We start from the raw sequence: 18,159 nt of genomic DNA, 5'->3' as shown, positions 1-18,159 counted from the left end.
TGTTTTCCCATGCTCATACTGTACTCTTATCTGTGTCCTAGGACTGATCCGGTCCCGGGTACGAGGGGCAGACTCAGCCTCTGCCTCTATCCTGACCTTCCTGGACAGCCACTGTGAGGTCAACACTGACTGGCTACAGCCCATGATCCAGAGGGTCAAAGAAGTACGCACGCACTCACTCACGCACGCATGCATGCATGCATGCACACTCAAACACACACACACACACTCGGCCTGGCTCCAGCCCGTGATACAGAAGTTGCCTGATGACTCACACTCAAGTCTTCCTCTGTCGTTCACTAGAGACTTTAGTCTTAATCTGCCACTAAGTTGGAAGCACATAATCGTCTAGAATGTCATTGTATGCTGTAGCGTTGAGATTTCACTTCACTGGAACTAAGGGGCCTGAACCATGAAAAACAGCCCCAGACCATTATTCCTCGTCCACCAAACTTTACATTTGGCACTATGTATTCGGTCAGGTAGCGTTCATCTGGCCTCCGTCAAACCCAGATTTGTCCGTCGAACTGCCAGATGGTGAAGCGTGATTCATCACTCCAGAAAACGTGTTTCCTCTGCTCCAGAGTCCAATGGCGGCGAGCTATACACCCCTCCAGCCAACGCTTGGCATTGCGCATGGTGATCTTAGGCTTGTGTGTGGCTGTTTGGCCATGGAAACCCATTTCATGAAGCTCCCGAAAAACAGTTATTGTGTTGACGTTGCTTCCAGGTTGATAAAGGAATTTTATATCTTAATGATAATAATCAACAATCAATAAGCCTTGACTAATTCCCAAGGTTTGTAAGACAATGGGTTAAATAATTAGGCAAGGACTCAGCTTTCTTGCAAAAGGTTCATTCAGCTTTATTCATGAGAACGTTCTGAGGTCAATATAACAAAACAGTCATTATATAGTTTCTTCCTTATGCACACGCATTTACACACAAACTGTTGGTGAACTGCCTCTCCACTTTAACTTCCCACACTGTTTATCACTATCCTGCTCAGCCTGTTACTTTCACTCAAGGTTAGGAACCCCTTGAAGTTTTTACTCCCTCTACCATCTGTCCTCTGCTCTCTTGGGCACACGCAATACACACACACACATTTCTCTCCCTCTCCTGCCTCTACTAGACTTTCTGGGAGTAATCGGACTAAGCGTTCATTACATTGATTATTCATCATTAACCATGCTACATGACTAATAATTCATAATGGTTTATTGATTAATTTACCTTTATTAGATAATTCTCTTATCACAGGTGCAGCTTGGAACTCAGTGAGTGTTGCAACCGAGGACAGATGATTTTTACACGCTACGTGCTTCAGCACTCGGCGGTCACGTTCTGTGAGCTGGTGTGCCCTACCACTTCGCGGCTGAGCCGTTGTTGCTCCTAGACATTTCCACTTCACAATATCAGCACTTACAGCTGACCAGGGCAACTCTAGCAGGGCAGAAATTTGACGAACTGACCTATTGGAAAGGTGGCATCCTAAAACACTGAGCTCTTCTACTTCCAAAGTTTGTCTGTGGAGATTGTGTGCCTGTGTGCTCGATTTTATACACCTGTCAGCAACAGGTATGGCTGAAATAGACGAATCCACTAATTTGAAGGGGTGTCCACATACTTTTGTATATATAGTGTACTTAAATCTGAATCTGCCATCATTGAAAGTAATTTGGGTGACGTCATAGTCGCAGGAAGTAGGGTTCCCGGGGGGGAAAAAAATCGGAATATTCTTTTTTTTTTTTTTCATAAATACAATAACATTTTTTAAATAAAAAAAAATGATTCACAAAAGTAGCTGGCCCTTTACTAGTCCTCTATTAGTGGACTGATATAGCTGCCTGTAGCGTGAAAACATTTAACATATCTGCACCCCCCTTTCTATAATAATTCACCCCCAAACATCTTCCCGCCACTATGGGTGACGTCATTTGTGGTGGAAACAAAGTACTCAGCGATTGGATCTTCTCTAACTAATAGTGTCAAACCACAGCCAATTGGAAACGCTGCTTCACCCACGTGTTTACTGGCTCAACCCATTGGTTTCTGGGACCAAACAATCAGGCGTCCCCGAATGTGTTGGCATTGAAAGGTCGGGGAAGGATTCAAATCCAGACCCATTGCAAAGAAGAAAAAAACAAATATTTGTGTGCGTGACGTTTGGCCGGACTCCAATTCTAATGTTAGTCCGTTATAGCCTAGTTCGTTAAATAGCCTGGACCAATATTTGCTAAATATTTTGAGTCCACATTGTTCTAATTGCCTTGCTTCAGTAAAAAGGATGTTGTTTTAATGTGTCTAAATACAGTTCCAGGTACCATCATTGGTCCCTGTGGGTGTACAGTATAATACAGGCAAGGCAACACACTATGGAGGGTTTAACTCACATCCACACTGTTCCCAGGAGCTGGATAAAGGTCCATTATAAAGAGAGAGAGAGGAGGGATGTTAACGTTATACTGTTCCCAGGAGCTGGATAAAGGTCCATTATAAAGAGAGAGAGAGGAGGGATGTTAACAACGTTATACTGTTCCCAGGAGCTGGATAAAGGTCCATTATAAAGAGAGAGAGGAGGGATGTTAACGTTATACTGTTCCCAGGAGCTGGATAAAGGTCCATTATAAAGAGAGAGTGGAGGGATGTTATACTGTTCCCAGGAGCTGGATAAAGGTCCATTATAAAGAGAGAGAGGAGGGATGTTAACAACGTTATACTGTTCCCAGGAGCTGGATAAAGGTCCATTATAAAGAGAGAGAGAGGAGGGATGTTATACTGTTCCCAGGAGCTGGATAAAGGTTCATTATAAAGAGAGAGAGGAGGAATGTTAACGTTATACTGTTCCCAAATATAATGTTTTTAAAAACATAATGGAACCATCTTACAGATCATATTCGTTTTTTTAATGAAATTTAAAAAAGTATATATATATATTTTTTTTTACATTTACATTTTACATTTAAGTCATTTAGGAGACGCTCTTATCCAGAGCGACTTACAAATTGGTGCATTCACCTTATGATATCCAGTGGAACAACCACTTTACAATAGTGCATCTAAATCTTTTAAGGGGGGGGGGGGTTAGAAGGATTACTTTATCCTATCCTAGGTATTCCTTAAAGAGGTGGGGTTTCAGGTGTCTCCGGAAGGTGGTGATTGACTCCGCTGTCCTGGCGTCGTGAGGGAGCTTGTTCCACCATTGGGGTGCCAGAGCAGCGAACAGTTTTGACTGGGCTGAGCGGGAACTGTGCTTCCTCAGAGGTAGGGGGGCCAGCAGGCCAGAGGTGGATGAACGCAGTGCCCTTGTTTGGGTGTAGGGCCTGATCAGAGCCTGAAGGTATGGAGGTGCCGTTCCCTTCACAGCTCCGTAGGCAATCACCATGGTATTTTACAACCAATAACAATATTTCTAAATAGGAAGCATGATGTCATAAAAGCATGATGTCATAAAAGCATGATGTCATAAACCGCTTCTCTCGTTCCATGGGGACTGTCTTCCCACTAGCCACAAAACCCGGTTGAATCAACGTTGAAACAAGGTCATTTGTCAACGTGTTGTGACGTGGAATCTACGTGGAAAATACATTGGATTTGAAAAAAAAAAATCATACATTTATGTCATACATATATTTTGAAATTTCAACCACAGGATTATGTTATCAATGTAACCAAATTTCAACAGAGATGAACCTTGTATAACATATGTTGAATTTGTACCTTTAAAACAATATCAGATTTTCAACGTTATTTGTATTTATTATGGATCCCCATTAGTTCCTGCCAAGGCAGCAGCTACTCTTCCTGGGGTTTATTATGGATCCCCATTAGTTCCTGCCAAGGCAGCAGCTACTCTTCCTGGGGTTTATTATGGATCCCCATTAGTTCCTGCCAAGGCAGCAACTACTCTTCCTGGGGTTTATTATGGATCCCCATTAGTTCCTGCCAAGGCAGCAGCTACTCTTCCTGTGGTTTATTATGGATCCCCATTAGTTCCTGGCAAGGCAGCAGCTACTCTTCCTGGGGTTTATCATGGATCCCCATTAGTTCCTGCCAAGGCAGCAGCTACTCTTCCTGGGGTTTATTATGGATCCCCATTAGTTCCTGCCAAGGCAGCAGCTACTCTTCCTGGGGGTTTATTATGGATCCCCATTAGTTCCTGCCAAGGCAGCAGCTACTCTTCCTGGGGGTTTAGTATGGATCCCCATTAGTTCCTGCCAAGGCAGCAGCAACTCTTCCTGGGGTTTATTATGGATCCCCATTACTTCCTGCCAAGGCAGCAACTACTCTTCATGGGTGTCCAAGCTGTGTGCAGGTATTTTAAACAGACAGCTCGGTCAACACCTCTTACAAAAACTAGGGTCCAGCAAAATTAAGGCAGTTTATACAATTTTGAAAAACATTACAATATATTAACAGATTTCACATCACACTGTGTTCCCTCAGGCCCCTACTCCACCACTACCACATATCTACAGTACTAAATCCATGTGTATGTGTGTGGATAGTGTGTATGTTAACATGTGTGTGTGTGTGTGTGTGTGTGTGTGTGTGTGTGTGTGTGTGTGTGTGTGTGGTGTGTGTGTGTGTGTGTGTGTGTGTGTGTGTGTGTGTGTGTGTGTGTGTGTGTGTGTGTATGCATGCATGTGTCTGTACCTTTGTGTGTGTCTCTTCACAGTCCCTGCTGTTCCATAAGGTGTTTTTTAATCCTTTTTTAAAATACAATTTTAATGCTTGTATCAGTTACTTGATGTGGAATAGAGTTCCATGTAGTCATGGCTCTATGTAGTACTGTGCACCTCCCATAGTCTGTTCTGGACTTGGGGACTGTGAAGAGACCTCTTGTGACTTGTCTCGTGGGGTATGCATGGGTGTCCGAGCTGTGTGCCAGTAGTTTAGACAGACAGCACGATGAATTCAACATGTCAATACCTCTCATAAATACAAGTAGTTATGAAGTCAATCTCTCCTCCACTTTGAGCCAGGAGAGATTGACATGCATATTATTAATATTAGCTCTCTGTGTACATTCAAGGGCCAACCGTGCTGCCCTGTCCTGAGCCAATTGCAATTTTCCTAAGTCCCTCTTTGTGGCACCTGACCGCACGACTGAACAGTAGTCCAGGTGTAACTAAACTAGGGCCTGTAGGGACCTGCCTTGTTGATAGTGTTGTTAAGAAGGCAGAGCAGTGCTTTATTATGGACAGACTTCTCCCCATCTTAGCTACTGTCGTATCAATTTGTTTTGACCATGACATTTTACAATCCAGGGTTACTCCAAGCAGTTTATTCACCTCAACTTGCTCAATTTCCACATGATTTATTTCAATATTTAGTTGAGGTTTTTTCCAAAATACAATGCTTTTAGTTTTAGAAATATTTAGGACTAACTTATTCCTTGCCACCCGTTCTGAAACTAACTGCAGCTCTTTGTTAAGTGATGCAGTCATTTCAGTCGCTGTAGTAGCTGACGTGTATAGTGTTGAGTCATTCGCATACATAGACACACTGGCTTTACTCAAAGTGACATGTCGTTAGTAAAGATTGAACAAAGTAAGGGGCCTAGACAGCTACCCTGGGGATTTCCTGATTCTACCTGGATTATGTTTGAGAGGCTTCCATTAAAGAACACCCTCTGTGTTCTGTTAGACAGGTAACTCTTTATCCACAATATAGCAGGGGGTGTAAAGCCATAACATACATTTTTCCCTCTCAACCATACAATTGTTAAATTCCTCATCAATCCACATGGATTTAACAGTTTTTACACTTATTTTTATTAATGGTTGCGTGCTTATTAGTAACTGGAATATGCAATTAGATAAATGCAATACATAGTCCTAGGGGTTTCAAGCTTTGGTTGATTTTGAAATGTTCTTTTATTTATTGGTATTGAATTGTGTTTGGTTATCAACGCAACCAAATATCAACATTTGAAGTAGATGTATCTTCTGATTGGATAGTTCCATCGGAGCCGGCTGACTTATGGCCTCACCAAAGGCAGGCGTATGAGTCGTGTGATTTATTTTAGAATTGTATTGTTTTGAATTGTAATGACCCTAACCAAGATGTCTGCTTTGAAGCCTCTCTCTGTTACGCTCGTCAATGGAAGGATCGGACCAAGGTGCAGTGTGGTAGGCGTACATCTTAAATGTATAAATGAACACCGAAAACAAAACAAATACAAACAAAAACGTAACGTTTAGTAGGGCTACACAGCCACAGTACCAAAAAACAAGATCCCACAAACTAAAGTGGGAAAAAGGCTGCCTAAGTATGATCCCCAATCAGAGACAACTATAGACAGCTGCATCTGATTGGGAACCATACCCGGCCAACAAAGAAATAGAAAACATAGATTGCCCACCTTAGTCACACCCTGACCTAACACCAAATAGAGAATAAAAGGGATCTCTAAGGTCAGGGCGTGGCAATCTCACTTAGAAGATGTCTCTATTTTTTGCATTTTGTTTGCTGGCGCTGTAGTCACACAAAATAATACAAATGTTATTATTCACTTTTTTTGGAGCTCATTTGAATTGAAATAGGTTGTGAAGGGTTGTGGCTTTATCTTCACATACTAAATCAGACCAATACATCCACTTTATAGAAATACAACATCGCTATCAGCAAAGATGATTGGATATATGGACTTATCCTGCTAGCATACAGTCACTGCTCTGCCTGTCCCATCTTGTCCACCAGCTTTGCTCTGCTTTCTTCTCCCACCCGCTTCTGGTGAGTTTTTCACTTTAATCTGGCTTTAATTCCAGTTTGTCTACAAATTAATAATTTATATGTTGGATTCACGTCTCTATCTCAACCAAAAATCTTAAGTTTTAAAGAATTGAACTAAATCAAATCAAACTTTATTTATAGTGATTTTATTTAGATTTTTGGTATTATATCAACTGCAATCCATAGTAGTGATGGATTGGTGCTGCTATTAGATAAAGCAGAGTGATAACACATTAATCCTTTCTATAAATGATAAAATATCTGACAGTGTATCCCCATTTGAACTATGTCGTGCTTTTAAATGGTTGTGTCGTGGGAATTCAAAACAGGGACGCTGGAAAGTCAATTTGAATCACTCCTCATTGTCAGCAAGCTGGAGAGGTCACGGTCAAACTGACATGCAGAAAGAACTGGGCTGAATTGAGCTCTTAAAGGGGGTGTTATTTCTTATATACGGCTACATAAAACCCACATTAATATGATTCATTGGATTGGGTTCCTACATGTGTCTGGCTTCGTCTCCGGCTCTTAACGTAAACATATTCTGGGCGTTCTGCCAGATAGTCCTAAAGAGGGGGTCTTGATGCCCCCCCCTCATATCTTTACCAAACACAGGCAGGAACCAAGGATTGTTTATGACACCAAAAACAAGATGAGCATTTTGAGCAAGATGAGTAAAAAATATTTCAAGGTACTCTCAGTAGAACATTTAAAACCTCTTTATTTCATAGGCTACTTTTGGCTATTGGTCAGGATGAAAATAAGCATCTATGTGATGCTGCTGAACCAGCCTTGATTAAAGAGCGACTACCCCTAAAAAACTACAAACCCTTTGAACACGTCCTCTGTGGCATCGATACGGGTCAGAAACATTTACCCTAGTGTCCAAATGGACTACAACGTGTAAATAATCTCGTCTAAAATGGAGTTTGGAGTCTCAGTGCATCACAACAAGTAAATGAAGGTTGTGTTTGGATTACAATTAAGTGATAATGCCTGAGAAGCCAGTGTTTGGCCTCTCCTGCCTCTTCCTCTCTGTGACTGTCCCCTGCCTCTTCCTCTCTCTGACTGTCCCCTGCCTCTTCCTCTCTGTGACTGTCTCCTGCCGCTTCCTCTCTGTGACTGTCTCCTGCCTCTTCCTCTCTGTGACGGTCCACTGTTCTTCCTCTCTGTGACGGTCCACTGTTCTTCCTCTCTGTGACGGTCCCCTGTTCTTCCTCTCTGTGACGGTCCCCTGTTCTTCTTCTCTGTGACGGTCCCCTGTTCTTCCTCTCTGTGATGGTCCCCTGTTCTTCCTCTCTGTGACGGTCCCCTGTTCTTCCTCTCTGTGACGGTCCCCTGTTCTTCCTCTCTGTGATGGTCCCCTGTTCTTCCTCTCTGTGACGGTCCCCTGTTCTTTCTCTCTGTGACGGTCCACTGTTCTTCCTCTCTGTGATGGTCCCCTGTTCTTCCTCTCTGTGATGGTCCCCTGTTCTTTCTCTCTGTGACGGTCCCCTGTTCTTCTTCTCTACATACAGAGCTGTGATGACGGAAAACAAAGGAGTAGTGCACATGAAAGAGAGAGAGAAGGAAAGAAAGAGAGAGGGAAGGAAAGAGAGAGAGAGAGGGAAGGAGAGAGAGAGTGGGAAGGAGAGAGAGAGAGTGGGAAGGAGAGAGAGAGAGTGGGAAAGAGAGAGAGAGAGAGAGTGGGAAGGAGAGAGAGAGAGTGGGAAAGAAAGAGAGAGAGTGGGAAGGAGAGGGAAAGAGAGAGCGAGGGAAAGAGAGAGAAGGAGAGGGGGGGTTATGATGACATCCATCCATCTGGAGATGTAGCATCTCCTCCTACTGTGATAGATCAGAGTGGATCATGAAACAGCCCTTTACAATTATAATTGTTTCAAGCTGCTGAGTGGTTCTTACCAAAGCCCTCTGAGTGCAGTTTCAAGCTGTTGAGTGGTTCTTCCCAAAGCCCTCTGAGTGCAGTTTCAAGCTGTTGAGTGGTTCTTCCCAAAGCCCTCTGAGTGCAGTTTCAAGCTGTTGAGTGGTTCTTCCCAAAGCCCTCTGAGTGCAGTTTCAAGCTCTACTCTCCCCTCCCTCACACTGCCTGACTCCCCGACACAGTGAACGCAGATTACACCCTGGGCTCAATATGGGTTCAACACAGAGTACACCCTGGGTTCAATCTGGGTTCAACACAGAGTACCCCCTGGTTTCAATCTGGGTTCAACACAGAGTACACCCTGGGTTCAATCTGGGTTCGACACAGAGTACACCCTGGGTTCAATCTGGGTTCAAAACAGAGTACCCCAGGGTTCAACACAGAGTACCCCCTGGGTTCAACACAGAGTACCCCCTGGGTTCAACACAGAGTACACCCTGGGTTCAATCTGGGTTCAACACAGAGTACACCCTGGGTTCAATCTGGGTACAACACAGAGTACACCCTGGGTTCAATCTGGGTTCAAAACAGAGTACACCCTGGGTTCAATCTGGGTTCAACACAGAGTACACCCTGGGTTCAATCTGGGTTCAACACAGAGTACACCCTGGGTTCAATCTGGGTTCAACACAGTGAACACACAGTACACCCTGGGTTCAACACAGAGTACACCCTGGGTTCAACACAGAGTACACCCTGGGCACAATTCCCTACTACATCACACAGTTCAGGCTGGATCTGATTTATCTCTAGAGAAACTACAACTCCCTACTACATCACACAGTTCAGGCTGGATCTGATTTATCTCTAGATAAACTACAACTCCCTACTACATCACACAGTTCAGGCTGGATCTGATTTATCTCTAGAGAAACTACAACTCCCTACTCCATCACACAGTTCAGTCTGGGTCTGATTTATCTCTAGATAAACTACAACTCCCTACTACATCACACAGTTCAGGCTGGATCTGATTTATCTGTAGAGAAACTACAACTCCCTACTACATCACACAGTTCAGCCTGGATCTGATTTATCTCTAGAGAAACTACAACACCCTACTACATCACACAGTTCAGGCTGGATCTGATTTATCTCTAGAGAAACTACAACTCCCTACTACATCACACAGTTCAGTCTGGATCTGATTTATCTCTAGAGAAACTACAACTCCCTACTCCATCACACAGTTCAGTCTGGGTCTGATTTATCTCTAGATAAACTACAACTCCCTACTACATCACACAGTTCAGGCTGGATCTGATTTATCTGTAGAGAAACTACAACTCCCTACTACATCACACAGTTCAGCCTGGATCTGATTTATCTCTAGAGAAACTACAACTCCCTACTACATCAGAAGAGAATGGCAGAATGGTGAACTTACTAAATGAAATGAGAGGTTGACTGTGTGATAATAGGTTGCTTCTTGTGTAAATATTTTCTGTCTGGATTTTAATGATTTGTAAGTTCAGGCTGGATGTGATTTATCTGTAGAGAAACCGCAGTGAGCTCACAGAAGAAAGAAAAAAAACGAAATGGAATTCAAAATAATTGAACGAACTTCGGTCAATTAGTTGTTTAAAAAACCCAAATAACAAAATGTTGGTTAATCGCTCAACATTAACCTCTATTCAAAGAACCTGGACTGTAATTGGAAACAGTCGCTATGACTGTCCCTTTTTGTAAAGCTAATCCACTGCAAGACACACACACACACACACACACACACACACACACACACACACACACACACACACACACACACACACACACACACACACACACACACACACCATCAGCACCACTCTAATGTGCTGTTACCGCTGAGGCTGGGGGGGGGGGGGGGGGTCCATTGTCATCGTGCGATTTGACTAATATCACAGTTGGACAAATAGTTGACACGACGCTCGCTCGATGACGTCATCGGCGTGACTGAATGTAATTGTAAACATTTCTCTTCTTCTTGACTACAAAACAGAGTGGAGGCTGCTGAGGGGCGGCTGCTGAAGGGAGGACGGGCTCATCGTAATGGCTGGAAACGGAGTCAAAGGGATGGCATCAAAACATGGAAACCATGGAAACCATGTATTTGATACCGTTCCACCTATTCCGCTACAGTCATTACCACGAGCCCGTCCTCCCCTAATTAAAGTGCCACCAACCTCCTGTGGTAGAAACACTGTGTTTTGACGTAATTATTGTTGATGCTGAGGTGGTGCTGGAGATGTGTGTGTGACCGTGCCTCTCTCGCTCCTCTCCCCAGGACCGTACCAGGGTGGTCAGCCCCATCATCGATGTCATCAGCCTGGATAACTTTGCCTACTTGGCAGCTTCAGCTGACTTAAGGGGAGGTCAGTAGGATTACTGTATGAGAACACACACACACACGCACGCACGCACGCACGCACGCACGCACGCACGCACGCCCATACACACACACGTTTGTTTTACTATCCTTGTGGGGACCAAACAGTTGATTCCCATTCAAAATCCTATTTTCCATAAACCCCATACCCCTAAACCTAACCACTAAACCCAAACCCAAATTCTAACCCTAAACTTAAGCCTAAACTATCCATTTTCCTTGTGGGAATGCCCCCCCTCTCTGTCTCTCAGGGTTTGACTGGAGTCTACACTTTAAATGGGAGCAGATTCCCATCGAACAGAAGATGTCCAGGAATGATCCCACACTGCCTATCAGGTAGCTAGTTATGTTGATGTGGTCCCCACCCTGCCTATCAGGTAGCTACAGTAGTTATGTTGATGTGGTCTCCACACTGCCTATCAGGTAGCTAGTTATGTTGATGTGGTCTCCACACTGCCTATCAGGTAGCTACAGTAGTTATATTGATGTGGTCTCCACACTGCCTATCAGGTAGCTACAGTAGTTATGTTGATGTGGTCCCCACACTGCCTATCAGGTAGCTACAGTAGTTATATTGATGTGGTCCCCACACTGCCAATCAGGTAGCTAGTTATGTTGATGTGGTCTCCACACTGCCTATCAGGTAGCTACAGTAGTTATGTTGATGTGGTCCCCACACTGCCTATCAGGTAGCTACAGTAGTTATGTTGTTGTGGTCCCCACACTGCCTATCAGGTAGCTAGTAATGTTGATGTGGTCTCCACACTGCCTATCAGGTAGCTACAGTAGTTATGTTGTTGTGGTCCCCACACTGCCTATCAGGTAGCTACAGTAGTTATGTTGATGTGGTCTCCACATTGCCTATCGGGTAGCTACAGTAGTTATGTTGATGTGGTCTCCACACTGCCTATCAGGTAGCTACAGTAGTTATGTTGATGTGGTCCCCACATTGCCTATCAGGTAGCTAGTTATTTTGATGTGGACCCCACACTGCCTATCAGGTAGCTACAGTAGTTATGTTGATGTGTTCCCCACACTGCCTATCAGGTAGATACAGTAGTTTTGTTGATGTGGTCTCCACCCTGCCTATCAGGTAGCTACAGTAGTTATGTTGATGTGGTCTCCACACTGCCTATCAGGTAGCTAGTTATGTTGATGTGGTCTCCACACTGCCTATCAGGTAGCTACAGTAGTTATGTTGATGTGGTCTCCACACTGCCTATCAGGTAGCTATAGTAGTTATGTTGATGTGGTCCCCACACTGCCTATCAGGTAGCTACAGTAGTTATATTGATGTGGTCCCCACACTGCCTATCAGGTAGCTAGTTATGTTGATGTGGTCTCCACACTGCCTATCAGGTAGCTACAGTAGTTATGTTGATGTAGTCCCCACACTACCTATCAGGTAGCTACATTAGTTATGTTGATGTGGTCTCAACACTGCCTATCAGGTAGCAACAGTAGTTATGTTGATGTGGTCCCCACACTGCCTATCAGGTAGATACAGTAGTTTTGTTGATGTGGTCCCCACACTGCCTATCAGGTAGCTAGTTATTTTGATGTGATCTCCACACTGCCTATCAGGTAGCTACAGTAGTTATGTTGTTGTGGTCCCCACACTGCATATCAGGTAGATACAGTAGTTATGTTGATGTGGTCCCCACACTGCCTATCAGGTAGCTAGTTATGTTGATGTGATCTCCACACTGCCTATCAGGTAGCTACAGTAGTTATGTTGATGTGGTCTCCACACTGCCTATCAGGTAGATACAGTAGTTATGTTGATGTGGTCCCCACACGGCCTATCAGGTAGCTAGTTATGTTGATGTGGTCTCCACACTGCCTATCAAGTAGCTACAGTAGTTGTTGATGTGGTCTCCACCCTGCCTATCAGGTAGCTACAGTAGTTATATTGATGTGGTCTCCACACTGCCTATCAGGTAGCTACAGTAGTTATGTTGATGTGGTCTCCACACTGCCTATCAGGCAGCTAGTTATGTTGATGTGGTCCCCGCACTGCCTATCAGGTAGCTACAGTAGTTATGTTGATGTGGTCCCCACACTGCCTATCAGGTAGATACAGTAGTTTTGTTGATGTGATCTCCACCCTGCCTATCAGGTAGCTACAGTAGTTATGTTGATGTGGTCTCCACACTGCCTATCAGGTAGCTACAGTAGTTATGTTGATGTGGTCCCCACACTGCCTATCAGGTAGCTACAGTAGTTATATTGATGTGGTCCCCACACTGCCTATCAGGTAGCTAGTTATGTTGATGTGGTCTCCAAACTGCCTATCAGGTAGCTACAGTAGTTATGTTGATGTAGTCCCCACAATACCTATCAGGTAGCTACATTAGTTATGTTGATGTGGTCTCCACACTGCCTATCAGGTAGCTAGTTATGTTGATGTGGTTCCCACACTGCCTACCAGGTAGCTAGTTATGTTGATGTGGTCTCCACACTGCCTATCAGGTAGCTACAGTAGTTATGTTGATGTGGTCCCCACACTGCCTATCAGGTAGCTACAGTAGTTATGTTGATGTGGTCCCCACACTGCCTATCAGGTAGCTACAGTAGTTATGTTGATGGGGTCTCCACACTGCCTATCAGGTAGCTAGTTATATTGATGTGGTCCCCACACTGCCTATCAGGTAGCTACAGAAGTTATGTTGATGTGGTCTCCACACTGCCTATCAGGTAGCTACAGTAGTTATGTTGATGTGGTCTCCACACTGCCTATCAGGCAGCTAGTAATGTTGATGTGGTCCCAGCACTGCCTATCAGTTAGCTACAGTAGTTATGTTGATGAGGTCCCCACACTGCCTATCAGGTAGATACAGTAGTTTTGTTGATGTGGTCTCCACCCTGCCTATCAGGTAGCTACAGTAGTTATGTTGATGTGGTCTCCACACTGCCTATCAGGTAGCTACAGTAGTTATGTTGATGTGGTCTCCACACTGCCTATCAGGCAGCTAGTTATGTTGATGTGGTCCCCGCACTGCCTATCAGGTAGCTACAGTAGTTATGTTGATGTGTTCCCCACACTGCCTATCAGGTAGATACAGTAGTTTTGTTGATGTGGTCTCCACCCTGCCTATCAGGTAGCTACAGTAGTTATGTTGATGTGGTCTCCACACTGCCTATCAGGTAGCTAGTTATGTTGATGTGGTCTCCACACTGCCTATCAGGTAGCTACAGTAGTTATGTTGATGTGGTCTCCACAATGCCTATCAAGTAGCTACAGTAGTTATGTTGATGTGGTCTCCACCCTGCCTGTCAGGTAGCTAGTTATGTTGATGTGATCTCCACACTGCCTATCAGGTAGCTACAGTAGTTATGTTGATGTGGTCCCCACACTGCCTATCAGGTAGATACAGTAGTTATGTTGATGTGGTCCCCACACGGCCTATCAGGTAGCTAGTTATGTTGATGTGGTCTCCACACTGCCTATCAAGTAGCTACAGTAGTTATGTTGATGTGGTCTCCACACTGCCTATCAAGTAGCTACAGTAGTTATGTTGATGTGGTCTCCACACTGCCTATCAGGTAGCTAGTTATGTTGATGTGGTCCCCGCACTGCCTATCAGGTAGCTACAGTAGTTATGTTGATGTGGTCCCCACACTGCCTATCAGGTAGCTACAATAGTTATATTGATGTGGTCCCCACACTGCCTATCAGGTAGCTAGTTATGTTGATGTGGTCTCCACACTGCCTATCAGGTAGCTACAGTAGTTATGTTGATGTAGTCCCCACACTACCTATCAGCTAGCTACATTAGTTATGTTGATGTGGTCTCCACACTGCCTATCAGGTAGCTATAGTAGTTATGTTGATGTAGTCCCCACACTACCTATCAGGTAGCTACATTAGTTATGTTGATGTGGTCTCCACACTACCTATCAGGTAGCTACAGTAGTTATGTTGATGTGGTCTCCACACTGCCTATCAGGCAGCTAGTTATGTTGATGTGGTCCCCGCACTGCCTATCAGGTAGCTAAAATAGTTATGTTGATGTGGTCCCCACACTGCCTATCAGGTAGATACAGTAGTTTTGTTGATGTGATCTCCACCCTGCCTATCAGGTAGCTACAGTAGTTATGTTGATGTGGTCTCCACACTGCCTATCAGGTAGCTACAGTAGTTATGTTGATGTGGTCCCCACACTGCCTATCAGGTAGCTACAGTAGTTATATTGATGTGGTCCCCACACTGCCTATCAGGTAGCTAGTTATGTTGATGTGGTCTCCAAACTGCCTATCAGGTAGCTACAGTAGTTATGTTGATGTAGTCCCCACAATACCTATCAGGTAGCTACATTAGTTATGTTGATGTGGTCTCCACACTGCCTATCAGGTAGCTAGTTATGTTGATGTGGTTCCCACACTGCCTACCAGGTAGCTAGTTATGTTGATGTGGTCTCCACACTGCCTATCAGGTAGCTACAGTAGTTATGTTGATGTGGTCCCCACACTGCCTATCAGGTAGCTACAGTAGTTATGTTGATGTGGTCCCCACACTGCCTATCAGGTAGCTACAGTAGTTATGTTGATGGGGTCTCCACACTGCCTATCAGGTAGCTAGTTATATTGATGTGGTCCCCACACTGCCTATCAGGTAGCTACAGAAGTTATGTTGATGTGGTCTCCACACTGCCTATCAGGTAGCTACAGTAGTTATGTTGATGTGGTCTCCACACTGCCTATCAGGCAGCTAGTAATGTTGATGTGGTCCCAGCACTGCCTATCAGTTAGCTACAGTAGTTATGTTGATGAGGTCCCCACACTGCCTATCAGGTAGATACAGTAGTTTTGTTGATGTGGTCTCCACCCTGCCTATCAGGTAGCTACAGTAGTTATGTTGATGTGGTCTCCACACTGCCTATCAGGTAGCTACAGTAGTTATGTTGATGTGGTCTCCACACTGCCTATCAGGCAGCTAGTTATGTTGATGTGGTCCCCGCACTGCCTATCAGGTAGCTACAGTAGTTATGTTGATGTGTTCCCCACACTGCCTATCAGGTAGATACAGTAGTTTTGTTGATGTGGTCTCCACCCTGCCTATCAGGTAGCTACAGTAGTTATGTTGATGTGGTCTCCACACTGCCTATCAGGTAGCTAGTTATGTTGATGTGGTCTCCACACTGCCTATCAGGTAGCTACAGTAGTTATGTTGATGTGGTCTCCACAATGCCTATCAAGTAGCTACAGTAGTTATGTTGATGTGGTCTCCACCCTGCCTGTCAGGTAGCTAGTTATGTTGATGTGATCTCCACACTGCCTATCAGGTAGCTACAGTAGTTATGTTGATGTGGTCCCCACACTGCCTATCAGGTAGATACAGTAGTTATGTTGATGTGGTCCCCACACGGCCTATCAGGTAGCTAGTTATGTTGATGTGGTCTCCACACTGCCTATCAAGTAGCTACAGTAGTTATGTTGATGTGGTCTCCACCCTGCCTATAAGGTAGCTACAGTAGTTATGTTGATGTGGTCTCCACACTGCCTATCAGGTAGCTAGTTATGTTGATGTGGTCCCCGCACTGCCTATCAGGTAGCTACAGTAGTTATGTTGATGTGGTCCCCACACTGCCTATCAGGTAGCTACAATAGTTATATTGATGTGGTCCCCACACTGCCTATCAGGTAGCTAGTTATGTTGATGTGGTCTCCACACTGCCTATCAGGTAGCTACAGTAGTTATGTTGATGTAGTCCCCACACTACCTATCAGGTAGCTACATTAGTTATGTTGATGTGGTCTCCACACTGCCTATCAGGTAGCTACAGTAGTTATGTTGATGTGGTCCCCACACTGCCTATCAGGTAGATACAGTAGTTATGTTGATGTGGTCCCCACACGGCCTAGCAGGTAGCTAGTTATGTTGATGTGGTCTCCACACTGCCTATCAAGTAGCTACAGTAGTTATGTTGATGTGGTCTCCACCCTGCCTATCAGGTAGCTACAGTAGTTATGTTGATGTGGTCTCCACACTGCCTATCAGGTAGCTAGTTATGTTGATGTGGTCCCCGCACTGCCTATCAGGTAGCTACAGTAGTTATGTTGATGTGGTCCCCACACTGCCTATCAGGTAGCTACAATAGTTATATTGATGTGGTCCCCACACTGCCTATCAGGTAGCTAGTTATGTTGATGTGGTCTCCACACTGCCTATCAGGTAGCTACAGTAGTTATGTTGATGTAGTCCCCACACTACCTATCAGCTAGCTACATTAGTTATGTTGATGTGGTCTCCACACTGCCTATCAGGTAGCTATAGTAGTTATGTTGATGTAGTCCCCACACTACCTATCAGGTAGCTACATTAGTTATGTTGATGTGGTCTCCACACTACCTATCAGGTAGCTACATTAGTTATGTTGATGTGGTCCCCACACTGCCTACCAGGTAGCTAGTTATGTTGATGTGGTCTCCACACTGCCTATCAGGTAGCTACAGTAGTTATGTGATGTGAACCCCACACTGCCTATCAGGTAGCTACAGTAGTTATGTTGATGTGGTCCCCACACTGCCTATCAGGTAGCTACAGTAGTTATGTTGATGGGGTCTCCACACTGCCTATCAGGTAGCTACAGTAGTTATATTGATGTGGTCCCCACACTGCCTATCAGGTAGCTACAGTAGTTATGTTGATGTGGTCTCCACACTGCCTATTAGGCAGCTACAGTAGCTATGTTGATGTGGTCTCCACACTGCCTATCAGGCAGCTAGTTATGTTGATGTGGTCCCCACACTGCCTATCAGGTAGCTACAGTAGTTATGGTGATGTGGTCTCCACACTGCCTATTAGGCAGCTACAGTAGCTATGTTGATGTGGTCTCCACACTGTCTATCAGGCAGCTAGTTATGTTGATGTGGTCCCAGCACTGCCTATCAGGTAGCTACAGTAGTTATGTTGATGAGGTCCCCACACTGCCTATCAGGTAGATACAGTAGTTTTGTTGATGTGGTCTCCACCCTGCCTATCAGGTAGCTACAGTAGTTATGTTGATGTGGTCTCCACACTGCCTATCAGGTAGCTACAGTAGTTATGTTGATGTGGTCTCCACACTGCCTATCAGGTAGCTACAGTAGTTATGTTGATGTGGTCTCCACACTGCCTATCAGGTAGCTA

General features: G+C 44.6%; 1 protein-coding gene across 1 annotated transcript in view; it reads left to right on the top strand.

Annotated features, from left to right (window-relative positions):
* Positions 1 to 18,159, top strand: part of galnt16 (UDP-N-acetyl-alpha-D-galactosamine:polypeptide N-acetylgalactosaminyltransferase 16) — a 397,157-nt gene that overhangs the window by 38,857 nt on the left and 340,141 nt on the right. Inside the window, exons 6-8 of the mRNA XM_045723766.2 lie at positions 42 to 163; positions 10,926 to 11,013; positions 11,279 to 11,363. Of these exons, the coding sequence (XP_045579722.1) occupies positions 42 to 163; positions 10,926 to 11,013; positions 11,279 to 11,363 (295 nt within the window). The remainder of the gene's footprint in view (positions 1 to 41; positions 164 to 10,925; positions 11,014 to 11,278; positions 11,364 to 18,159) is intronic.

This window comes from Salmo salar, chromosome 09, assembly GCF_965601325.2.
Source record: "Salmo salar chromosome 09, fSalSal1, whole genome shotgun sequence".
NCBI classification, from domain to species: Eukaryota; Metazoa; Chordata; class Actinopteri; order Salmoniformes; family Salmonidae; genus Salmo; species Salmo salar.
This window is presented reverse-complemented; position numbering and strand designations above follow the sequence as displayed.